Here is a 22,614-nt window from a genome sequence, read left to right as displayed (position 1 = left end):
CCACCCTTCTACCCCCACATCCAGGTCGTTAATAAAAATCACGAAAAGTAGAGGTCCCAGAACAGATCCTTATGGGACACCACTAGTCACAACCCTCCAATCTGAATGTACTCCCTCCACCACCACCCTTTGCCTTCTGTAGGCAAGCCAATTCTGAATCCACCTGGCCAAACTTCCCTGGATCCCATGTCTTCTAACTTTCTGAATAAGCCTACGATGTGGAACCTTGTCAAATGCCTTACTAAAATCCATATAGATCACATCCACTGCACTACCCTCATCTAAATGCCTGGTCAACTCCTCAAAGAACTCTATCAGGCTTGTTAGACACGATCTGCCCTTCACAAAGCCGTGCTGACTGTCCCTGATCAGACCGTGATTCTCTAAATGCCTATAGATCCTATCTCTAAGAATCTTTTCCAACAGATTTCCCACCACAGACATAAGGCTCACTGGTCTATAATCACCTGGACTATCCCTACTACTTTAATTGAACAAGGGAACAACATTCGCCTCCCTCCAATCCTCCGGTACCATTCCCGTAGACAACGAGGACATAAAGATCCTAGCCAAAGGCTCAGCAATCTCTTCTCTCGCCTCGTGGAGCAGCCTGGGGAATATTCCGTCAGGCCCCAGGGACTTATCTGTCCTAATGTATTTTAACAACTCCAACACCTCCTCTCCCTTAGCATCAACATGCTCCAGAACATCAACCTCACTCATATTGTCCTCACCATCAAGTTCCCTCTCATTGGTGAATACCGAAGAGAAGTATTCATTGAGGACCTCGCTCACTTCCACAGCATCCAGGAATATCTTCCTATCTTTATCTCTAATCGGTCCTACCTTCACTCCTGTCATCCCTTTTTTCTTCACATAATTGAAGAATGCCTTGGGGTTTTCCTTTACCCTACTCGCCAAGGCCTTCTCATGCCCCCTTCTTGCTCTTCTCAGTCCCTTCTTAAGCTCCTTTCTTGCTTCCCTATATTCCTCAATAGACCCAGCTGATCCTTGCTTCCTAAACCTCATGTATGCTGCCTTCTTCCTCCTGACTAGATTTTCCACCTCACTTGTCACCCATGGTTCCTTCACCCTACCATTCTTTATCTTCCTCACCGGGACAAATTTATCCCTTACATCCCGCAAGAGATCTCTAAACATCGACCACATGTCCATAGTACATTTCCCCGCAAGACCATCATCCCAATTCACACCCGCAAGTTCTAGCCTCATAGCCTCATAATTTGCCTTTCCCCAATTAAAAATTTTCCTGTCCTCTTTGATTCTATTCTTTTCCATGATAATTATAAAGGCCAGGGAGCGGTGGTCACTGTCCCCCAGATGCTCACCCACTGAGAGATCTGTGACCTGACCCGGTTCATTACCTAGTACTAGATCTAGTATGGCATTCCCCCGGTCGGCCTGGTTAGGGCGATGGGCTCACGATCTGAAGGTTGTGGGTTCGAGTCTCGGCCAAGGCAGCGTGTTGTGCCTTTGAGCAAGGCACTTAACCACACACTGACCCAGTCCACCCAGCTGAAAATGGGTACCGGCAAATGCTGGGGGTTAACCTCGCGATAGACTGGCATCCTATCCGGGGAGAGTCTCGTACTCTCAGCCGCTTCAGGCCACAGAAACCGGCATAAGAACCGGCCTGATGGGCCACAAGGCTCGGGACAGACTTTAACTTTAATGGATAACCTTAGGTAATTTCTGAGGTAAGGAGATGTTCAGCACAGCTTTGTGGACTGCAGGGCCTGTATTGTGCTGTAGGTTTTCTATGTTTCGAAGTAATTGTTAAGTGCTCAGCAATTATTTCTCCCATTCCTTTAAATGGGGCAGCTGTGCTTATGCCATGAAGAGTCCAATAAATAACTCTGGAAAAACTAGACTTCACTGGGGATACCTGGGTAATTTTTGGTACAAGTGCTAAGGCTGGGGAGGAAGTACTGCCCCATTATATTTCCTTTAATATCAATACAGTTTTGCTAGTATGTCAAGGCAACTTTACAAAACATCATACCTGACATTGCCGCCGGAAAACAATACAGGGATGTGCCAAGACATTTTCTGTAAAGAGACTTTAAAAGATAAAAGATAATCAGACAAAAATACAAAGAACAAATTATTTCACTAAATCTACAAATTTTCCAGCCAAAAACAATTGAGAATTTAAATCAGCCTGATTCTCATTAGAAATTATGGTGATTCCAAACTGAAGACAAGGATGTCTGCATGTGTACAGTCAAATGACAAATGTCCTGCTCCGAGTGATAGAATCCGATTGCTAAGTCTATCATTGCTGCACATTTGAACTCAGTTTCACTATGATTCTCCGGCTTGGGAGGTGGTGGAAATTGCTGTGTGGATAACTTTCAACACAGGAGCCAAGTGCCATGGAAAAGGCAAACTAAATTAAAAAAACTATTTAAATTGCTTTCAATTTATAATTTATTAACTTATTTAAGGTATTTGAGTTAAATCTGCAGTCTTTGCTGGGTGTCAAAGCTCGCAGGATTATATATGTGCACTGTCTCTTCAGTAGGTTTATAAGAAGCTCTGCTGCTGTCAAACCACGCCACTCACTGGGATATTGAGAATATGGCAGACGAGAATGAACTTTGGAAGATCACCAGCAAGATTTGGCCCATCAGTAACTTAAGCCCGATTGTAGCTTTGATTTCATTCAAATGAACTAAAATAGGATGTTTTATACAATTCAAATCTAAAATGGTTTGTAATGGTTTATTCCCCTTGGCATCATGACAATTCCCAGGTTCAATGCATAGTAGCTCTTTCCAATTAGTTACAGTCTAATAAATCAGTTTTCCTTTGTTCAACTTATTTGAAAAATAATGTTCACAACAATTTCAAACAAGTTTAGTCATTTTACATGAAGCAACATGATACTTTGCTAAGCAGTAAACCTGAAATTCCAGAAAAACTATAAAGCATAAGTATAGTACCTTGCAAGACCAATGCCAAATCCTGCAAATCTATTTAACTGATCTGAAACAAAATAAAATAAACAGTTACTATAAATGACTTTTCAAAATTCATGTTAAATACAATCACCTTTTCCACTTTCTCAGCTAGTTCTATTTCAGTATGAAATTATTATCAGTAATTTTGGACTTTATTGATCAAAAACCACAGCTGCAATTAATGCAAGCAGTTTAGAAGGATTATAAGGTGTGGCTTAATTCCTTTCTTTTGAGATCCTTCCCCTCATCTATAAGGGAAAAGTCAGCAGTGTGATGGAATAACCTCCATTTGTCCAGAAAATTGAAATTCCAACACATAAGCAGCTCAGCAGGATAAATGCTCATGATGACTATCACCCAATTTTCCACTCTAAGCATTTATCCCTCTACCAGCGCTGCACTGTAGTTGCAGCGGACTATAATTGCAGCTGCTAAACTTTCATCACTAGCATCTCTCAAACCCTCAGAGGAACACCACCTGCATGTTTTCTCCACCTGAAAAAGAAACTTGTTGCTCCTTCATTATCAGCTCCCTACTCAACAGCATGGTGCAAGCACCAGAACTGCAGAGGTTTAGAAAGAGTGGCTTAATAACACCTTCTCAAAAGTCACTGGGACTGGGACAGTGCTCATTTTCTGTAAATAATTAAACAAAAATCTCCTTTTTGAAATGTAATTATGTTAACTTTTTGCCAATACCAAAAAGAAAAAAAAAGGTAATAGCCAACAGGTCACACACAACCAGTACAGAAAAGAATGTTTTAAGTTTGAGGCCAAAAACATTTCATGAGGTTACCAAGATGCATAACCACATGAATTTCCTGTCATACATTATCTGATTTAAATAATTATGAAATATTTTGCTTTTTATTAAAAAATGCAGGTTCCACAGTACTTTGGTTCATCAAATAAGAATTGTTCACAGTACAAATACTGATTCAATGTTCAACAATCTTAGCAGGGTGACAGTGTTCAAAAAACACTATGTACTCACTTTCAAAGTAAATTTATTATCCAAGTACACACACACACACATATATATATGTATATATCACCATATACAACCTTGAGATTCATTTTCTTTATCTTCACCCTTGATACAATTAAACCTCTCCATTATTCACCAATTTCTGGCTTAGTATTTTACAAATCTTGACATTTGCCAGCATTGGAGGATGATGCAAGTTAAGAGGACAGAGTGGCACAGCTGCAGCCTTGCAGTACCAGTGCCAAGCTCAATCCTGACCTCCAGTGCTGTCTGTATGGAATCTGCACATTCTCCATGTTCCTTATTCCCCAGCTACTCTATTTTCCAAGTCACAAAACAAGTTAACTGCCAAGTTAATTGGATAGTGTCAACTATTTCTGGTGTAGGTGGTTGGAGAATTGGGGTGGCACCAGAAAGAAAAGACCCTGGGAAAAATCAAAAGTTCAAAGCATTTGCAGAGTAAAAAAGAAATGCAATAGAATTTACAAAAAATTATACATGAACAAAGACTGACAAGCAACCATTATGCAAATAAACAAAATAAATACTGTCAAAGTCAAGGTAAAGTTATCAAAGCACATACATATCACCATATACCACCATGAGATTCATTTTCTTGCCGACATTTAGAAGAAAATAAAGAAATACAATAGAATTGACAAAAATTGCACGTAACGAAGACTGACAAACATCCAATATGCAAAAGAGAATGAATTGTGCAAATAATAAATAAAAAAAGTAAAGGAGTTGTAGAGTCCTTGAAAGTGAGTCTATAGCAGGGGTTCCCAACCAGAGGTTCGCAGACCCTTGCTTAATGGTATTGAATCATGGCATAAAACAGTTTGAGAACTCCTGGAATATAGGCTGTAGAGTTAGTTGAGCGTTGAGGTGAGTGAAGTTATCCATACTGGTTCAGGAGCCTGATGGTTGTAACTGTTCCTGAACTTGGTAGTGTGGGCCCTCAAGGCTCCTCTACCACCTGCCCAATGGTAGCAGTGAGAAGGAAACTGGCCTGAATGATGGGGGCCCTGGAACTGACAAATTGACAGGGAAATTAGGTTAATGGGAATGATATAGGTCAGCAAAATAGAGTGCATGGCTGTAGAATAAAGAACTTGAAGAGCAATGATTGTATATTTTTCAGGTCAGGTGACAACATAACTTTTTCTGAACTCTTTAGCATGTGGAGTCTGGAGGTCTGTAGTGTCTGAATGTCTGTCAGTGATCTGATAGCTGGATTCTTTCAAAATTTGGGTTTATCGCTCATTTGTAAACATCAATGTACTGTGAAAACCCAAGGAATGTTGTGTGTCATGGACACTGTGAGATTAAGGAATGAGATAAAAAGGAGTGATCATTGAAATGTCTAATTATTTATAGACTGTATTGATGGACACAATGTGTTGTTTGAATGAAACAAATCAGATTGTGTTAACGGACAAGAACAAAGGATTTGTGTGTCGCTTGATAACTGCACTTGCAAAATTCATACTTAAGAAAGTGCCTTACCAGGGTTTATTGGAATTTCACCTGGACCAGAATCACACTCAGTGCCTGGAGACAAGGGACGGTTTCAAGAGTTGGAATCGTAGTTCCGCTGACAACAACTGAGTGGTGACCAGGAATTGTGAGACCAGAAATCTTTGTGATTTGCTACATTATATTTTGTGCGGTTTATTCTCCCCATCTATTTTATAATAATAAACTAGGCTTAAGTTATTTTGCTGTGCTTGTCCACTTACTACTGCATGTCCTGGAGACAGGAATAATTGGATCTGATCCTTTATCTTATGAAAAAATATGATTAAAAGATCATTCATGCTTGAAGCTGTGAGCTGCTAAGTAAACACTATAGACATCGTAAAATAAATAGTTTTTTCCAGTATACAAAACAAATAGACAATAAGGAGGTGGACTACTCATTTTGGAGAATTTCCTACAGAAGACACCTTTCTACCCATCGTATCTAAAGCAGCTGATAAAAAGCTAATTTCGCCAACCAGCACCTAGCATATAACCCTGTAGGTCATGCTCCTTTAAATACATATTTAACTAGTTTGAAAAGCAGCGAGATGTCAGGTAAACACCATCTACATCTTCCCAGCATATAAGAAAAATACACATTTCTATCATTACTTCAGACAGCAAGGAGTTTCAGGAGTTATAATAATCAATTTCAAGAGTTATCGAATCCGAGTGTCCTTACAGGAATAAAAAGTCTCTTCGCTCCTTTAATTCTTCTACCAATTGCTGTTAATTTATGTCTATGTCTTTGTCTTTGCTGTTAATCTATGTCTTTGGACTTGGTTTATACTAACACAACACAGACATACAAAGCAGCCCCCCGCCCCCATCTTGGCCACTCTGACCACATATCTGTCATGTTAACACCAGCATATAAACCACTGCTTAAACATGTGAGAGCAGAGAAAAGAGAGATAAGGGTCTGGCCAAAAGGAGCAGCCTCAGCACTACAAGACTGTTTTTTGCACACAGACTGGGACATATTCAAAACAGCAGCCTCCTGTGACGACCATACAGACATTGAGGAGTATGCGGAGGCAGTAATCAGCTACATAGCCAAATGCACAGAGGATGTCACTGTGATGAAAACCTTCACCGCATGTGGTTGTAAAAGCCATGGATGACAACAGAGGTGCGTTCACTACTGAAGGCCCGTGACACAGCCTACAGATCGGGGGACAGGAGTGCGCTTCGCTCAGCCAGGTCTGCACTTTCACTAGGGATCAGGAAAGTGAAAAGGGCCTACGCGGGCAAAATACATGGACACTTCTGTGACACAGGTGACACCAGACAGATGTGGCAGGGAATTAAAGCTCTGACAGACTACAAGATCAGGCAGAAAACTGATGACAGCGACATCTCTCTACCAGACTGGCTTAAAAATTTCTTTGCCTGCTTCGAAGCATCAAACACTACAGCAAGGGGGAGAGCCAGTCCCTTTTTGCTATCTGATCAGCTGGCTCCATTCATTGATCCAGAGCAAACACGGAGGACCCTTGCCAGGGTCAACCCACGAAAAGCGGGAGGTCCCAACAACATCCCTGGACGTGTGCTCAAAGGATATGCTGATGTATTAGCAGATGTCCTGACAGACATTTTCAACATCTCCCTTAGTCAAGCTATTGTCCCCAGATACTTCAAAACCTCCACAATCATCCCTGTAGCAAAGAAATCAGTTGTAGCCTGTCCAAATGATTACCGTCCCATTGCCCTGACCCCCATAGTGATGAAATGTTTTGAACGGCTTGTCAAGCCTCATATCACAGCCAGCCTCCCCTCATCACTGGATCCTCTGCAGTTTGCTTATCGCCCAAATCGCTCTACGGAGGACGCAATATCCACCACACTGCACACAGTTCTCTCTCACTTGGACAACAAAGACACTTATGCCAGAATCCTGTACATTGATTTCAGTTCAGCGTTCAATACCATCATCCCGCAGAGACTAGTGGAGAAACTGTCGCTGCTTGGCCTTAGCACTGTCATGTGTCACTGGATTCTGGATTTCTTGACCGAGAGACCACAGTCAGTCCCTGTTGGCAGGAACATCTCTGATTCCATCACACTGAGCACTGGATCCCCACAAGGCTGTGTGCTTAGCCCACTGCTGTTTACACTGCTAACACGTGACTGTGCAGCCAGATTCAAGGAGAACCTGATCATTAAATTTGCAGATGATATCACAGTGGTGGGGCTCATCAGCAAAAATGAAACTATGTACAGGGAGGTGGTCAAACACCTAGAGAGCTGGTGCAGGGATAACAACTTGATGCTTAATGTCACCAAAACCAAGGAGATGATCGTCGATTTCAGACAGTCTCAGCCTGAGCACACATCCCTCAGCATCAGCGGCTCCACAGTGGAGAGAGTGGAAAACATCAAGTTCCTTGGGGTGCAGATCTCGGACAATCTCACCTGGTCCAGGAACACCACTAGGATTGTGAAACGGGCCCAGCAGAGATTGCACTTTCTGGGGAAGCTTAAACAAGCATCACTCTCCACTAACATCTTAACTACATTCTACAGAGGCGTGGTTGAGAGTGTGCTGACTTTTTGCATCACAACCTGGTACTCCAGCTGCAGTGCTGTCGACAAAAAAGCCTTGCAGAGGGTGGTTAGGGGAGCAGAGAAGGTTATTGGGGTCTCCCTACCTTCTGTTCAAGACCTCTTTCAGAGTCGATGCCTCCAGAAGACACGGTACATCATTAAAGACCCCTCACACCCTCTCCATGAACTGTCTGTTCTTCTGCCATCAGGCAAACGTTACAGGAGCATCAAAACTAAAACCATAAGGCTACTAAACAGCTTCCTCCCACAGGCAGTCAGACTGCTAAATAGCTGCTCTACCTGACTCTGCTTTGGACACTTTTAACTTGCACTGGACACTTATAACTTGATTTTAACTGACATGTGGCTGTTGTGTTTTACTATTTATTGTTATGTTTATTATTTAGTGTTGCGTTTGTTATGTTATGATTGCACTGCTCCTGGGAAACGCTGTCCCATTCTGCCCTGCAGAGCTGATGTACGGTTAGAATGACAATAAAGTTTTTTGAATCTTTAATTTTGATCTATCTACTAAGCGAAATAGGTTCTTTATATTCATGATAGCTAGGCTTTTCTTATTTTTATACACCTCCATAGTAATCCTGGCCCATACAATCCAATAAGAGGGTTCAATCCATAATCACCAGCATAGATTTTGATAAGCATTTCTTACATGTGCATGAATCATGAAGCATAGTCATTAACTTATCCAAATGCATCCACTAGTAGTGACAAACATATTAATAATCACATAGTCACCCACTGAACTTTCCTATGACTGGCTGGCTTTTCCAGAGCCTTGACAGTTCCCAGAACTGCCCTCTACAAATGTCAACTTTTCAACGTTAATGACCTAATAACTCTTGATACACAACTGTCATCTTGTTGCAGATGATATTTCCTTAGTGGTTAAAATCTTTTCAAGTGAATAGCTGAACTAACTAAGAACTATCAGAGCTCAATTCCCATTGCGCAGAAGAACAAAATCAAAAAAAAAATTCAATATAGGAACTACCAAGAAATCAAACAAGCAAACATAAAAGCTTAAATACAGCACATTCTATGCAATCCCTTTGAAACACGGTCTGAGTAACAGCCAACAATTTTCATTTTACCTTTTTTTCTTTTCCATCACAATATTGTCCTCAACTATTTCTTAACTTCAAAATGTCCAGTTTCCTTTTATTTCCACCACTGGCTTCAACAATACTATGCCTTAAAAGTTGGAATCCAATTAAGTGCTTTCATGTCCTTCTGCAGGGTCGAATTCTAACTGCTAATTCCTCTATTATCTCCATTGCCCATTCAGTGAGATTTTATTTCCTCCTCTGTTTTACCTGTATTATAGTCGGTAGTCTTTCTTAAAAAAACTGCCTGTTAAAATCTAGTACTTTTTTTTCACTCTCACCTCTCACTGCATTGAAATCTAGAATCCTAGCAAGAATTGTCTTCATTAATCACATTAAACTATTATTTTTAAATCCACAGCTAAATATCATTTGAAGCTTTGTAATTCTTTTACATTTTTTTAATATAACAGACCAGCTTCTCTTTGGGTTCGTAATTCACAAGATCATATATGGAATCCTATAGAACAGAAGCAGGCCAGTCAGATCCTACTAGTCTACTTGCGTTTCCATTTATTCTGCCCTTCCCATCAGCTCCCTGAGAATCTATCACTCACCTTCCCACTATTTAGAGTGGCCAATTACCCTAACAACCAGTACATGTAGTAGAGAGAGAAACCAGATGCACTCCCCTCCGCCCCCCCCACCCCAGTTCCTCTCCTTTACACCAGGGCTGAATAGGACATAGAGCAGAGGAAGAAAAGATCAAAGCAAGTAAGTGTTCAAATTATTTTAGTAAAAAATAGTTGAAGGACTAGCTAGTCTGTACAGAACTACAACCCAGCATGGTGTCCAATGTGGGGAAGGCTAATCTCCTAATCAGTTGCTGATATGACTTCCAGGATCACGGACATTCTACTGCGGAGCGCTTTGATCTGGTCTCAGACTCCTGCTCAGACTCTTCATTCATTACCCCTGACCTCTGACTCCCCCCGACCTATGAACTTTAAAAAATACAACAAAGTCTGAGCAATTACATCAATGGACACAATCTTGTTAGGAACTTAGACCATTGACAACAATCACAAGATGCATCATTGCCTGCTTCAGAATGACAGCAATAGACCAGTCAAGTGGGCACAAAAACAGCACACGGAATTAACTTGCTCAGTTAATGCATGTGGGGAGGGTAATGCAGACAAAATTATACAAGACCATAAGACATAGGAGTAGAATTAGGCCATGTGGCCCTTCAAGTCTGCTCTGCAATTCCAAGATGGCTGGTTTATTATCCCACTCAATCCCCATTCTCCTGCCTTCTCCTTGTAACCTGTAATGCCCTTACTAATCAAGAACCTATCAACTCCCTCTTTAAATATACTCAGTGACTTGGTCTCCAACAGCTGTCTGTGGTAATGAATTCCAAAGATTCACCAATCTCTGGCTAAAGAAATTCTTTCTCATCTCTGTTCTAAACGGAGGTTCCTCTAGTCTAAGACTATGCCCTCTGGTCCTAGTCTCTCTCCACATCGACTATCTAGGTTTATCAATACTTGATAAGTTTCAATGAATCCTTCTTGTTCTTCTAAACTCCAGCTAGTACAGGCCCAGAGCCATCAAATGCTCCTCATATAGTACATTAATGCTTACATTCCCAGAATCATTCATGAATCCCCTCTCCAATGCCAGCATTTTTTTCCTCGATAAAGGGCCCAGAACTGCTCACAATACTCCAAGTACTGTCTGATCAATCCCATAAAAAGCCTCACCATTGCATCCTTGCTCTTTTATTCTAGTCCTCTCAAAATTAATGCTAACATTGAATTTGCCTTCCTTACTACTGACACAACTTGCAAGTTAACCTTTAGGGAATCCTGTACAAGGACTCCCATGTCTCATTGTACCTCTGTTTTTTTTAAATTTACTTCCCATTTAGAAAATAGTCTACACCTTTATTCCTCTATCAAAGTACATGACCATACACTTCCCCATACTATATTCCATCTGCCACTTCTTTGCCCATTCTCCTAATCTGTCTAACTCCTGCAGACTCCCTGCTTCTTCTACACAACTTGCCCTTCTACCTTTCATATCGTTTGCAAACTTGGCCACAAAGCCATCAATTCCTTCATCCAAATCATTGACCTATCATGTGAAAAGAAGCAGTCCCAACACTGACACCTACTAAACACCACTAGTCACCGGCAGCCAACAAGAAAAAGCCCCCTTTATTCCCACTCTGGCTTCTGCCAATCAGCTAATCTTCTATCCATACTAGTAAGTTTCCTGTAATACCATAGGCTCTTATCTTGTTAAGCAGCCTCATGCGTGGCACTTTATTAAAGGCCTTGTGAAAATCAAAGTAAACAACATCCACTGACACTCTCTAGTCTATCCTACCCATTATTTCCTCAAAAAACTCCAACAGTTTTGTCAGGCAAGATTTCCCCTTAATGAAACTATGGTGACTTTGGCCTATTTTATCATTTCCCCCCAAGTGCCCTGAATAATGGAATCCAACATCTTCCCAATCACTGAAGTCAGCCTAACTGGCCTATAATTTCCTTTAGTCTGCAGACTCAGTGCCAGCGACTCAATTGCTGTGGCTTCCCCGGTAGGTTGTCTCTTCCAACAGTATCTAAATCTAAAACATTATAGTTATTATTGAAGGGAATGGCCACAGGGGTACACTGCACGGGCTGCCTATTCCCTTTCTCTTTCCTGACAGTTACCAAGGTATCTGCCTCCTGCAACTTATGGTGCCTACCTCCCTGTAGCTCTTATCTATCACCTCCTCATTCTCTTGAATGAGCCGAATGTCTTCCAGCTGCAGCTCCAGTTTCTTAACATGGTCTCCAAGGAGCTGCAGCTAGATGCACTTTGTGCAGATGTAGTAATCAGGGAGACTAGAGGTCTCCTACCATTAACACTGCACTATGTACTAATAGGAAAACTTACTAGAAACTTACTTAGAGCCTCTACCTGATCTCACCTAAACCTACTGAGCCAAAGACTGACCACTCTAACCTTGGCCCACTCCAACAATGGCCGCTCCCACACTGGCTCCTCTACTTACAACTTGCTTCTTTTTATTGATTCAAATAAAACTCAATCCTAATGACACAACTTTTTTTTCCTGTTGGCTCCTGCTCTCTCACTTACTGCTTCAAGTACAGCTCACTCCAGACAAGACTTGTTCATTGTGCTACAGGAAGGATGTGATCAAAGAAAAGTTCTAACACAGATCGACTCCATCCAATAATACCAAGTATCTACAATTTTGCCAAGAAGGTCTGGAAATAGATAAAGTAGTTTTCATCCTCAACAGCAGCGTAACACAGGATTCTGTGCCATACAGGTCCTCTCTGTGTGGTGTGTGGTGAAAATGGCACAACAGCACCTCTTTCACCTCAGACAGTTGAGGAACTTTGGTATGGGCCCCCAAATCTTGAGAACTTTCTACAGGGGCACAATTGCGAGCATCCTGACTGGCTGCATTACTGCCTGGTATGGGAACTGTACCTCCCGTAATAGCAGGACTCTGCAGAGAGTGGTGCCGACAGCCCAGTAGTTGTGAACTTCCCATGATTCAGGACATTTACAAAGACAGGTGTGTAAAAAGGGCTCGCAGGATCATTGGGGACCAGAATCACCCCCAACTACAATCTATTTCAGCTGCTACCATCCAGGAAACAGTACCACAGCATAAAAGCCAGGACCAGCAGGCTCCAGGACAGCTTCTTCCACCAGGCCATCAGGCTGATTAACTCACGCTATTTGAGTGCATTCTATGTTACACTGACTGTCCTATTTATTATAAATCACTATGACCGAACATTGCACATTTAGACGGGAGACGTAACATAAAGATTTTTACTCATGTATGTCAAGGATGTAATAAAGACAATTCAATTCATTTCAACTCTGGGGCACAAACACTAATAGCAACTGGTGCCAGAAGATTGCCGGAAGTCTAGTGAAACTTGCTGACATACCATTTGAAGCAGTTGGCCCCTATGTAAGGTAGAAAGAGAACTGAACCAGTAAGACTAACATCAGTCGTGGAAACCTCCAAAAGGACCACAGCCTTGTTGTGGATTGGAGGCTTGCGTGCCTCAATGACCTGGAGAGCTACATTGGCCGCAATCAGCGCTTTATGCTTTGTTCTTGGTAGGGTGACCCATGCCAGACGGGTAAAAGGGTAGAGGCCAGACTAAAGAGTGTCAACTGGTCCTCCAGGTTCGGTGGGAGGTTCAGCTCGGGGCTAACAACCTTGACTGGTAAAATAAGATTGTTACAGATACAGCAAAGACGAATCCTTCTACATCTGAGTGCAACGGTATTTCTGAGTCTCCACCTGGGACTTGAATGAATGACAGTAGTGAAAATTGACAGGAAGCTACTGACATGATGAAGGAAGCCTTGAACACCACCAGAGATGGAGGACGTTCATTGCTGCCCTAAATATCAGTGGTGTAACAGGCAGCAACACAGTAGTGGGAAAAAGCAGCAATCCTTTATTAAAGTAGTAGTAATAGGGCACTTAGAAAATACTAATAATAATTGAGAGTGAAATATCTATATACTACTAAAACCTTCACGCTCTGTCTGTCTGACCTCCAATTAGCGCAAACGGTGCATTATAGCGGCATTTTTTTTGGCTAAATCGAATTAAAATGTGCTAACTTACAGAATGCAGGCAAAGTTCAGGGTTATATATTTGTATAAAATTGCTCATTCGCCAAGAATCAACAGGCTGCCTTTCACCCGAGACCCAATCGGCCATCATGGAAATTGGGACGCCACAGCCCCACGCATGCGCACGGCCAGCCTCAGCCACGCCTCACGATGCTCACAGAGCCGCTTCAACCTTCCATGGAGACTGCGGCGCCACAGCCCGACACATGTGCACGGCCAGTCTCAGCAGCTTGGAGGCTCTAGTGTTACTGCTTCCTATCTTCTATCAAGCATTAGGGTAAAGATATATGGATAGCCTAATTATGCCGCGTGGAAAGAGAAGGGGGACATTACGGTCAAGAGATGATGCCAAACGTTGTCAGGAAGCGGCAAGGAGAGGGAGAGAACAACAATTGGATGAGGCCAGGGCCGCACGACTCCAGGATCAAAGAGTCAGGACAAAAAAGATGAGAGAAGACAAGACAGAGGAGGACAGGCATGCACGTCTCCAAAATGACAACAATAGGCACAGACGGAGGAGAGAACAAGAATCCAATCAGGCCAGGGCCGCACGACTCCAAGATCAGAGAGAAAGAACAAATGGTAGAAGAGATGAAGAGACGAAGGACGTAAGGGCTGCGTGTGTCCAGAATGACAAAAACCAGCAGAGAAGGAGGAAAGAGGAAGAGACAGAAGAGAAAAGGAAAGATCAACTCGAGAATATGCGGCACAGAGTAATTATTGCGAGAGTTGCTGAAGACAATGGCTGCTTTCGACGACAATACCTTGACAGAAAGAGCAAGGCAAAATGCACGGCTCCCATGCCGTCACATTTCTGCTGATGTTGGTTCGATGACGAGAGTATGCCCTCACTGTCGTGCCTTCCTATTCACTGGAGAAACCACACATTTCTGCTGTATGAAGGGAAAGGTCAGGATAGGCAATTTGCAGCCTCTACCTAATGAACTCCTCAATTTGTGCAGCAATGCTGAACCTGTTGCAAACGAGTTCAGGAAGGACATCAGACAATACAGTTGCCTCTTCCAAATGACATTCTTTGGTGCCAAAGGAATCAATGGAATCCTTCTGTGATTATTCAAGGCCAAATCTATCATTACATCGGACATTTAATTCCAGACCCGACCCAGCAAGCCTGATTCCTTCAAATTTACTTCATGGATATTTAATGTTCATTCTGGTCACATATTTGTCTTGCTATGCGTCTTTCTTCTTTAATAAGCTGAGTTTTTCTTCTTTAATTTCCAAATCAAAGAGATAGCAATAGCATTCAGGAAAATTTAATGTTCATTCTGGTCACATCAGACTGCACTACCTTTCTCTCAAAGGGTGCCCCAACGGGTCACCCCGTTGTCTAGTTGTTTGATAATTCTGTTAGTTTTCAAGGTCATAAATTGCAAAATATGAAAGGGCAAACAAAATGATAGTGTCTTTGTTCTTTTAAAGTGCATCCAGTAAGGTGTCACACATGAAATTATTAAGTAGAATTAGAGCACACACATTTTTCAGAGTAATAAACTGGCCTGGATGGAACAAAAAAAGGCCGGAAAACTCAGCAGGTTCAGATCTGATGTAAAGGTGTAGATTCATGTTTTGGTCGAGACAGAACATTAAGACTGACAGGGAACAAGAAAGCTTGCTGAGGTTTTTTTTTGCAGTATGAGATTGTGGGTAGGGTGGTGGGATAGACATTAGGTGATAGGTGGAGCTAGATGGAGATGATGGGCAAATGGAACAAGGTTGGGAGGAAAGAGGGGATAGGAAAGGTGAAAAGCAGGGAGAAAGAAAAACTAGGTGGACAGAAGTGTGCATGATAAGAGAGCACCAGGGTTGTAAATCACCTTAAATTAGAAAACTCAATCTTCATACCATTGGTTGCATTACTCAACTGGAATTTAAGATTTGTTCTTCCAATTTGTGTTCGTCATAACCACAGTAATGGAGAAGGTCAAAGACACGTCAGTCCTTGATTATCTGAAGGATAATTAAAATGACATATATACAGAAGCTCAAGATCACTTGCAGACAGAATACAGGTGCTCTGCAAAACAGTGGCCTAGTCTATGCTTGGCCTGGATGGATGATTGGTTAACCGGCAGAGAGCAGGAATAACTGGTCATTTTGGGGTCGTAGGCTGTGATTAGTTGGACGACACAGAGTCCCACCGTTTTGCAGAGCACCTGTACTCTGTCTGCAAGTGATCTTGAGCTTCTGTATATATGTCATTTTAATTACCCTTCAGATAATCAAGGACTGACGTGTCTTTGACCTTCTCCATTACTGTGGTTATGACAAACACAAATTGGAAAAACAAATCTTAAATTCCAGTTGAGTAACTTGCAACCAATGGTATGAAGATTGAGTTTTCTAATTTAAGGTGATTTACAACCCTGGTGCTCTCTTATCATACACACTTCTGTCCACCTAGTTTTGCTTTCTTCCTGTTTTTCACCTTTCCTATCCCCTCTTTTCACATATAATTGATGAATTAAGTTCGCTGATGGTATTAAGTTACATGATTATGGGGTTGTGAGGACAATAAAAGATTCACAGGAACATGGACAGTTTAAGTGAATGTGAAAGATGTGGTTTATGGATCATCCACTTTGAAGAATAACTACAAAAGGTGGCATGTTTATTAATTAAAACATCAATGGAGAAGAATAAATACTTCACATTTCAGGCTGGGATCCTTCAACAGGACCTAATGAAAGGCCTCAGCCTGAAACATCAACTGTTAATTCCACACCACAAATGAGGCCTGACCTGCTGTGTTCCTCCAGCAGTTTGCGTGTGTTGCTCAAGATTTCCAGCATCTACAGAACCTCGTGTTTATGAAAATTGAAAGGTACTGAAATTCAGAAACACTGGGAACCCTTGTACATAAAGGGTTATTGACTTGGACCTCTGGAGCCAATTGGAAAGAGCCACCCCACCATCAGGCTCTTGAACTGGAGGGGATAACTTCACTTGCCCCCATCACGAAACTGTTCCCACAACCTATGGAATCACTTTCAAGTACTCTTCATCACAGGTTCTTGATATTTACTACTTATTTATTTTTGTATTTACACAGTCTGTCCTCTTTTGCACATTGGTTGAGGTGGTCATTGATTCTATTGTGCTTCTTGTATTTACTGTAAATGTCCACAAGAAAATGAATCACAGGGTTGTTTATGGTGACATACATGTACTTTGATAATAAATTTACTACAAATTCCAAATACTCAACTCTCCAGGTGAAGAAGTTTCTTCTCATCTGAGCCCTGAATGATAGGGCCCTTATTTTACACTGGCTCCTAACACTGCAGCAGAAGTAACAACATTCCAATATTTTGTTTCCTAAAGCCAGTAAGAATTTTGTATGCTTTAATGAGATAATCTCAGTCTTCTGTCTGCTTAAGCATTCCTAAAATGACAAATCCTTCAACCCAGGAATCAAACTGCTGAACCTTTATTGCAGTCTTTTTCCAGAACAGGTTTGAGGGCTGGAAGTACTATGCAAAGCAGAATGCAATGTCATTGCAGGAAATACTCCTGCTTTTCAAAACAAAAGTGAAAGAGAGCTGCATGATCAACCATGTCAATAACTGTACACAGTGAAAACATGACGAGGAATGCTACACGCTAAATTGGAAATTTTTATATTGACGAGGGCCTTTTCAGTGAGGTCACAGATGGTGAAATCTGCCTGGTTCGATGACAATCAAAATTATTGGAGGATGCCAAAAATTTCTAAAATGTTATTGCAAGTGTAGGAAAAGCGAAATGACTTTAGTCCTGGTGTGCCTAATAACAAATCATTAAAAGTAGCATTAAATGGTAACCAACAGGGTTGCTTCTAAAAACAAATAGGAATCTGTTTTGGGTTAACAAATTTGCTGTTGAGGAGGCCAGTTTAGACTCTAGAAGTCACTGGGAAGTAAAATAATTAGCTAGATGCCAGTAGATCCAGACTCCGGTCCAGTTCCCCTCTGCCAGAGACGGAACTGACAGCCAGCCAGCCTCAGGGGCATGAGCCGAACTGCGCGATCGGCAGATAGATCCGGCTACACAGACTCGGCCCACGCTGCCTCGAAACCAAGCGGCCGGTTTACTTTTATGTTAAATACTCGCCAGAGGATCCCGCCGCGCTCTCTGGGGCAGTCGCCCCCGCAGTGCTGGCTGGCGCCGGGGTTGTCGCCGCCGCCGCTGCTCTCTCTCCCCAAGGCCCAGCCGCTGGTGCCCGGAACCTGTTCTCCATCGGCCAAGCGTCACTGGTGTCCCAAGACCTTAACGAGGTCGCGTATCCTCCCACCGCCGGCACATCCTCACAACCTCGGCCGCTCAGTCCCTCCTTAAAATCTTGCGGCCGCCGCGGATACATCGAAACGGAAAGGAAGAAAGGCGAGCGTCGGCGGACGGATGAGCTACGCCCCCAGTAACAGGAAATGACCTCAACCGGAAACAAGCCGGGAATTCTGGAGAATGCTGTCCATCTGCTGGAGCTGCAAGTGGGAAAGCTCTACCCATCCAAGCTGTAGGAACAGGCTGGCTCAAAATTATAATAATATTCGATGCACATATGTTTACTGATAATTGCTTTGGAAATTGGGTGCTTACCACGATATTGTGCCGTTGATCAGGTGTACATGGATCTTTGATAAGGTTCTTCATTGGATACTGGTCCAAAAGGCTGGAACTCATTGGTTCAAGAGCAGGTTGTCGAATAGGATTCAAGATCGGTTTGGATCAGGGTGAGGGTGATGGTGCATAATTGTTTTTATGATTGATAGACTGTGATCAATAGTGTGCTACAGGGATTGGTACTGTAGCCCCATGCTGTTTGACATATAGGATATGTCAAAAGTTCAAACTAAATTTATTAAAATAAATATTATTAAGTATATATATATATGTCGTCATGTGCTACCCTGAGATTCTTTTTTGCGGGGATTCATAGTAAATACAAAGAAACACAGTAGAATCAATGAAAGATCACACACTGGATGGACAAACAACCAATGTGCAAAATACAACAAACTGTGCAAATACTAAAAGAAATAAACTGAATAATATAATAATAATAATAATAAATAAATGGAGAGCATGAAATGAAGAGTCCTTGAAAGTGAGTCTAGGGGTTGTTGGAACAGTGTTGGGGTAGGTGAAGTTGAGTGGAGTTATCCCCTCCAATTTCAAGAGCCTAATGGTTAAGGGTCAATAACTGTTAATGAACATGATGGTGTGGATTCTGAGGTTCCTGTACCTCTTCCTGAGGGCACCAGCGAGAAGAGAGCATGGCCTAGATGGTGGGGTCCTTCCCTGCGACAGCACTCCTTGTAGATGCACTTGATGGTGGGGAGTGCTTTACCTGTGGTAGACTACCTTTGTAGGCTTTTCCATTCAGGGCGATTAGTGTTTCCATACCAGGCTGTGATGCAACTAGTCAGTATACTCTCCACTGCACAACTACAGAAGTTTGTCAAAGTTTTGGGTGACATGCTAAATCTTCACGAATCTGAGGAATTTAAAGTTGCTGACTTTATCTACCTCTGATCCCTTGATGAGGACTGGCTCAGGGACCGCCAATTCCCTCCTCTGCTCTTTGGTCCTGCTGACATTGAGTGAGAAGTTGTTGTGGCACCATTCAGCCAGATTTTCAATCTCCCTTCTATATGCTGATTTATCACCATCTTTGATTCAGCCAAAAACAGTGGTATCATTAGAAAAGTTAAATATGGCATTGGAGCAGTGCTCAGCCACACAGTCATAAGTGTAAAGAGGGTAGAGCAAGTGGCTAAGCACACAGCCTTGTGCACCTCTGCTGATGGTGATTGTGGAGGAGATGTTGTCAATTCAAACTGACTGGGTTTGCAAGTGAGGGAATCGAGAGCCTAGTTACACAAAGAAGTGTTGTGGCTTATGTCTTGGAACCTATTGATTAGTTTTGAGGGGATGATAGTATTGAATGCAGAGTTGTAGTCAATGACGAGCTTCCTGATGTATCCATCAGATGTTACAGGGTGGAGTGAAGAGCCAATGAAATGGCATCTACTGTTGACCTGTTGTGACAATACGCAAATCGGCATGGATCCAAGTTGCTTCTAAGGCACGAGTTTCATCACCAACCTCTCAAATGACTTCCCTACAGTGGATGTCAGTGTGACTGGATGATAGTCATTGAGACAGATTACCACGTTCTTCATGAGCATCGGTATAATTGAAGACTGCATGAAGCAGCTGGGTACATACCTCAGATTGCAGAATCGAGAGGGTAAAGGTATCAGTGAACACTCCAGCTGGTTGATCAGCACAGGTCTTTGGTACTCGGCCAGGTACCCTGTACCCATCTAGGCTGGGTACTTTCAGTAAGTTCACTATCCTGAAGTATACTTTCACATCAGTTTCAGAGACTGAAATCACAAGGTCGTTGGGGCTGTGGGAGTTCATGAAGGCGCCTCCATGTTTTGACGGTCAAAGAGAGCATAAAAGGCATGAGCTCATCTGGAAGTGAAAGCTTGTTGTCACACATTTTGCTTGGTTTTACTTTGTAGGATGCAAATGCATCCAAGCCCTGCCACAGATGTTGAGGATCCTTCTGCGATTGCAGTTTGGTCTGGAACTTCAACTTTGCATGTGAGATGGCTTTCCGTACCTGGACCTCTGGTATTTTGCTTTCTTGCCAGACCTGAACATCACTGGCCTTCAGAAGATTGTGGTTCTCTTGGTTCATCCAGGGCTTCTGGTTGGGGAACAGTCTTGAATGATTTTGTGGGGATACACTTTTCCATGACTGACTTTATAAAGTCTGTGATAACCGTGGCATATTCATTCAGATTCTCTGTTAAGTCCTTGAACATGGCCCATTCCACCACCTCTTTGTTATCCTGACCTCTGGAGCCTTACTCTTTAGCCCCTGCTTGTATGTAGGTAGGATGATGACAGCTAGATGATCAGATTTCCGGAAATGCAGTCTTGGGATGGAATAGTAAACATTCCTAATTGTAGTGTAGCAGTGGTCAAGTGCGTTGGGATCCCTGGTGCTGCAGGTGATGTGTTGATAATAATTGGGCAGAGATTTCTTGAAGCAAGCCTAATTGAAGTCCCTGACAATGATTTGCAAGGCATTAGTGTAGACTATTTCTTGTTTGCTGATTGCAGTACTCAGTACATCGAGTGCTTGCCTAACATGGCGGTATGTAAATTGTGATCAGGATCACGGAGGAAAGCTCACTCAGTAACTAGAACAAGTGGCATTTAATCATCCGATGTTCCAGGTTGGGAGAACAAGAGTGCATCAAGACTGCTGTCTCCATGGGCCACAAAGAGTTTATCATGAAACATAGACCCCCACCTCTTGCCTCCCTAAATGTTCTGCAGACCAATCTAACTGATAGATCAAGAGCCCCTTGGGCTGGCCACCTTGTCTCGCACGTCTTGAGTGAGCCATGTCTCCGTGAAATACTTATGCAGCAATTCCTCATTTCACTCCAATACAGCAACCTTGCCCCTTAATCTTGTTGTCCAATGACTATACATTTATTAACAAGATACAGGGTAGAGGAAGACTTACACCCCACCATTTCAGTCTGGCGAAGTCCTGCTCACCAACCTCTCTTTTGGCTGTTGGTGATGTACCTTCATCTGCATAAAGGTGCCGTACCTGCTTTCCAGAGAGTCAGGTCCTCTGAGTCCTTCAGAAGATCATGAAATCGCTAGTTGATGCAAATGGTTCAAAAGTACATTTCTTAAAGGGAAATTATAGGCTGCAGGTTGCAGAGATAGTAATTCAGAAGAAGTATATTCATGTTTTGTGAGCTGCCAGAAGACATCACTGTGTATCGCCAGTGCTATCTTGCAGTCAGAAGCACAATGTTGTTTTGCAGATGACATAAAAATTGCTGATGTTGATAGTGAGAAGCATAGGTATGTCCTACAGTACAGCGTTAATTAGTTAAGATAGATAGATAGATACTTCATTGATCCCAAAGGAAATTATAGTGTCACAGTAGTATTACAAGTGCACAGGTATAAATATTAGAAGAGAAGTAGAAAAAAAATAAGTCTAACAGGAGGGGGTCACTCTTCTCCTGTTAGACTTATTTTTTTTCTACTCATTATAGAGCCTAATGGCTGAGGGTAAGCATGACCTCATATGGTGCTCTTTGGAACAGCACAGATGTCTTAGTCTATTACTAAAAGTGCTCCTCTGTTTAGCCAAGGTGGCATGTAGAGAATAGGAAACATTGTCCAGAATTGCCAGGATTTTCCGTGGAGTCCTTTGGTTTAGACAGCCTCCAGTGTGTCTAGTTTGACTCCTATAACACAGCCAGCTTTTCTAATCAGTTTATTGAGCCTGTTGGCATCACCAGTGTTGATGCCATTGCCCCAGCATTCCACCGCATGGAAGATTGTACTGGCGACAACAAACTGGTAGAGCATGTGAAGGAGAGGCCTGCATACTCCAAAGGATCTCAGTCTCTTCAGGAAGTAGAGGTGACTCTGGCTCTACTTGTACACAGCCTCTGTGTTGGTGCTCTACTCAAGTCTGTCTTTCAGGTGCACCCCTAGGTACTTGTAGGTCCTCACCACATCCACATCCTCACCATCAATAGTAGCAGGGAGCAATGCATGCTTAGTCTTCCTAAAGTATATCACCATCTTCTTTGTCTTACTAATGTTGAGCTGCAGATGATTCAAAGTCCAAAGTCCTCCACCAGGACGCTGTATTCATCTTCTCATTCACCCTTTATACATCCAACTATTGCTGAGCCATCTGAGAATTTATACAGATGACATGATTAAGTGTTGTATCTAAAGTCTGAGG

General features: G+C 42.4%; 2 protein-coding genes across 2 annotated transcripts in view; one reads left to right on the top strand and one right to left on the bottom strand.

Moving 5' to 3' along the window:
* The window catches only part of slc25a46 (solute carrier family 25 member 46), a 55,380-nt gene extending 37,152 nt beyond the window's left edge, over positions 1–18,228 (bottom strand). Inside the window, exons 1-3 of the mRNA XM_072281381.1 lie at positions 17,922–18,228; positions 2,967–3,009; positions 2,024–2,081 (exon numbers count right to left, since the gene is read on the bottom strand). Coding sequence (XP_072137482.1) covers positions 2,024–2,081; positions 2,967–3,009; positions 17,922–18,171 — 351 coding nt within the window. The 5' untranslated portion in view covers positions 18,172–18,228. The remainder of the gene's footprint in view (positions 1–2,023; positions 2,082–2,966; positions 3,010–17,921) is intronic.
* The window catches only part of tmem232 (transmembrane protein 232), a 92,850-nt gene continuing 88,163 nt past the window's right edge, over positions 17,928–22,614 (top strand). Inside the window, exon 1 of the mRNA XM_072281379.1 lies at positions 17,928–18,541. The gene's annotated coding sequence lies outside the window, so the exon portion shown is untranslated. The remainder of the gene's footprint in view (positions 18,542–22,614) is intronic.

Source organism: Mobula birostris, chromosome 17, assembly GCF_030028105.1.
Source record: "Mobula birostris isolate sMobBir1 chromosome 17, sMobBir1.hap1, whole genome shotgun sequence".
Classification (NCBI taxonomy): domain Eukaryota; kingdom Metazoa; phylum Chordata; class Chondrichthyes; order Myliobatiformes; family Myliobatidae; genus Mobula; species Mobula birostris.
The sequence above is the reverse complement of the archived record's forward strand: the minus strand, read 5'-3'. Positions and strand labels throughout refer to the sequence as shown.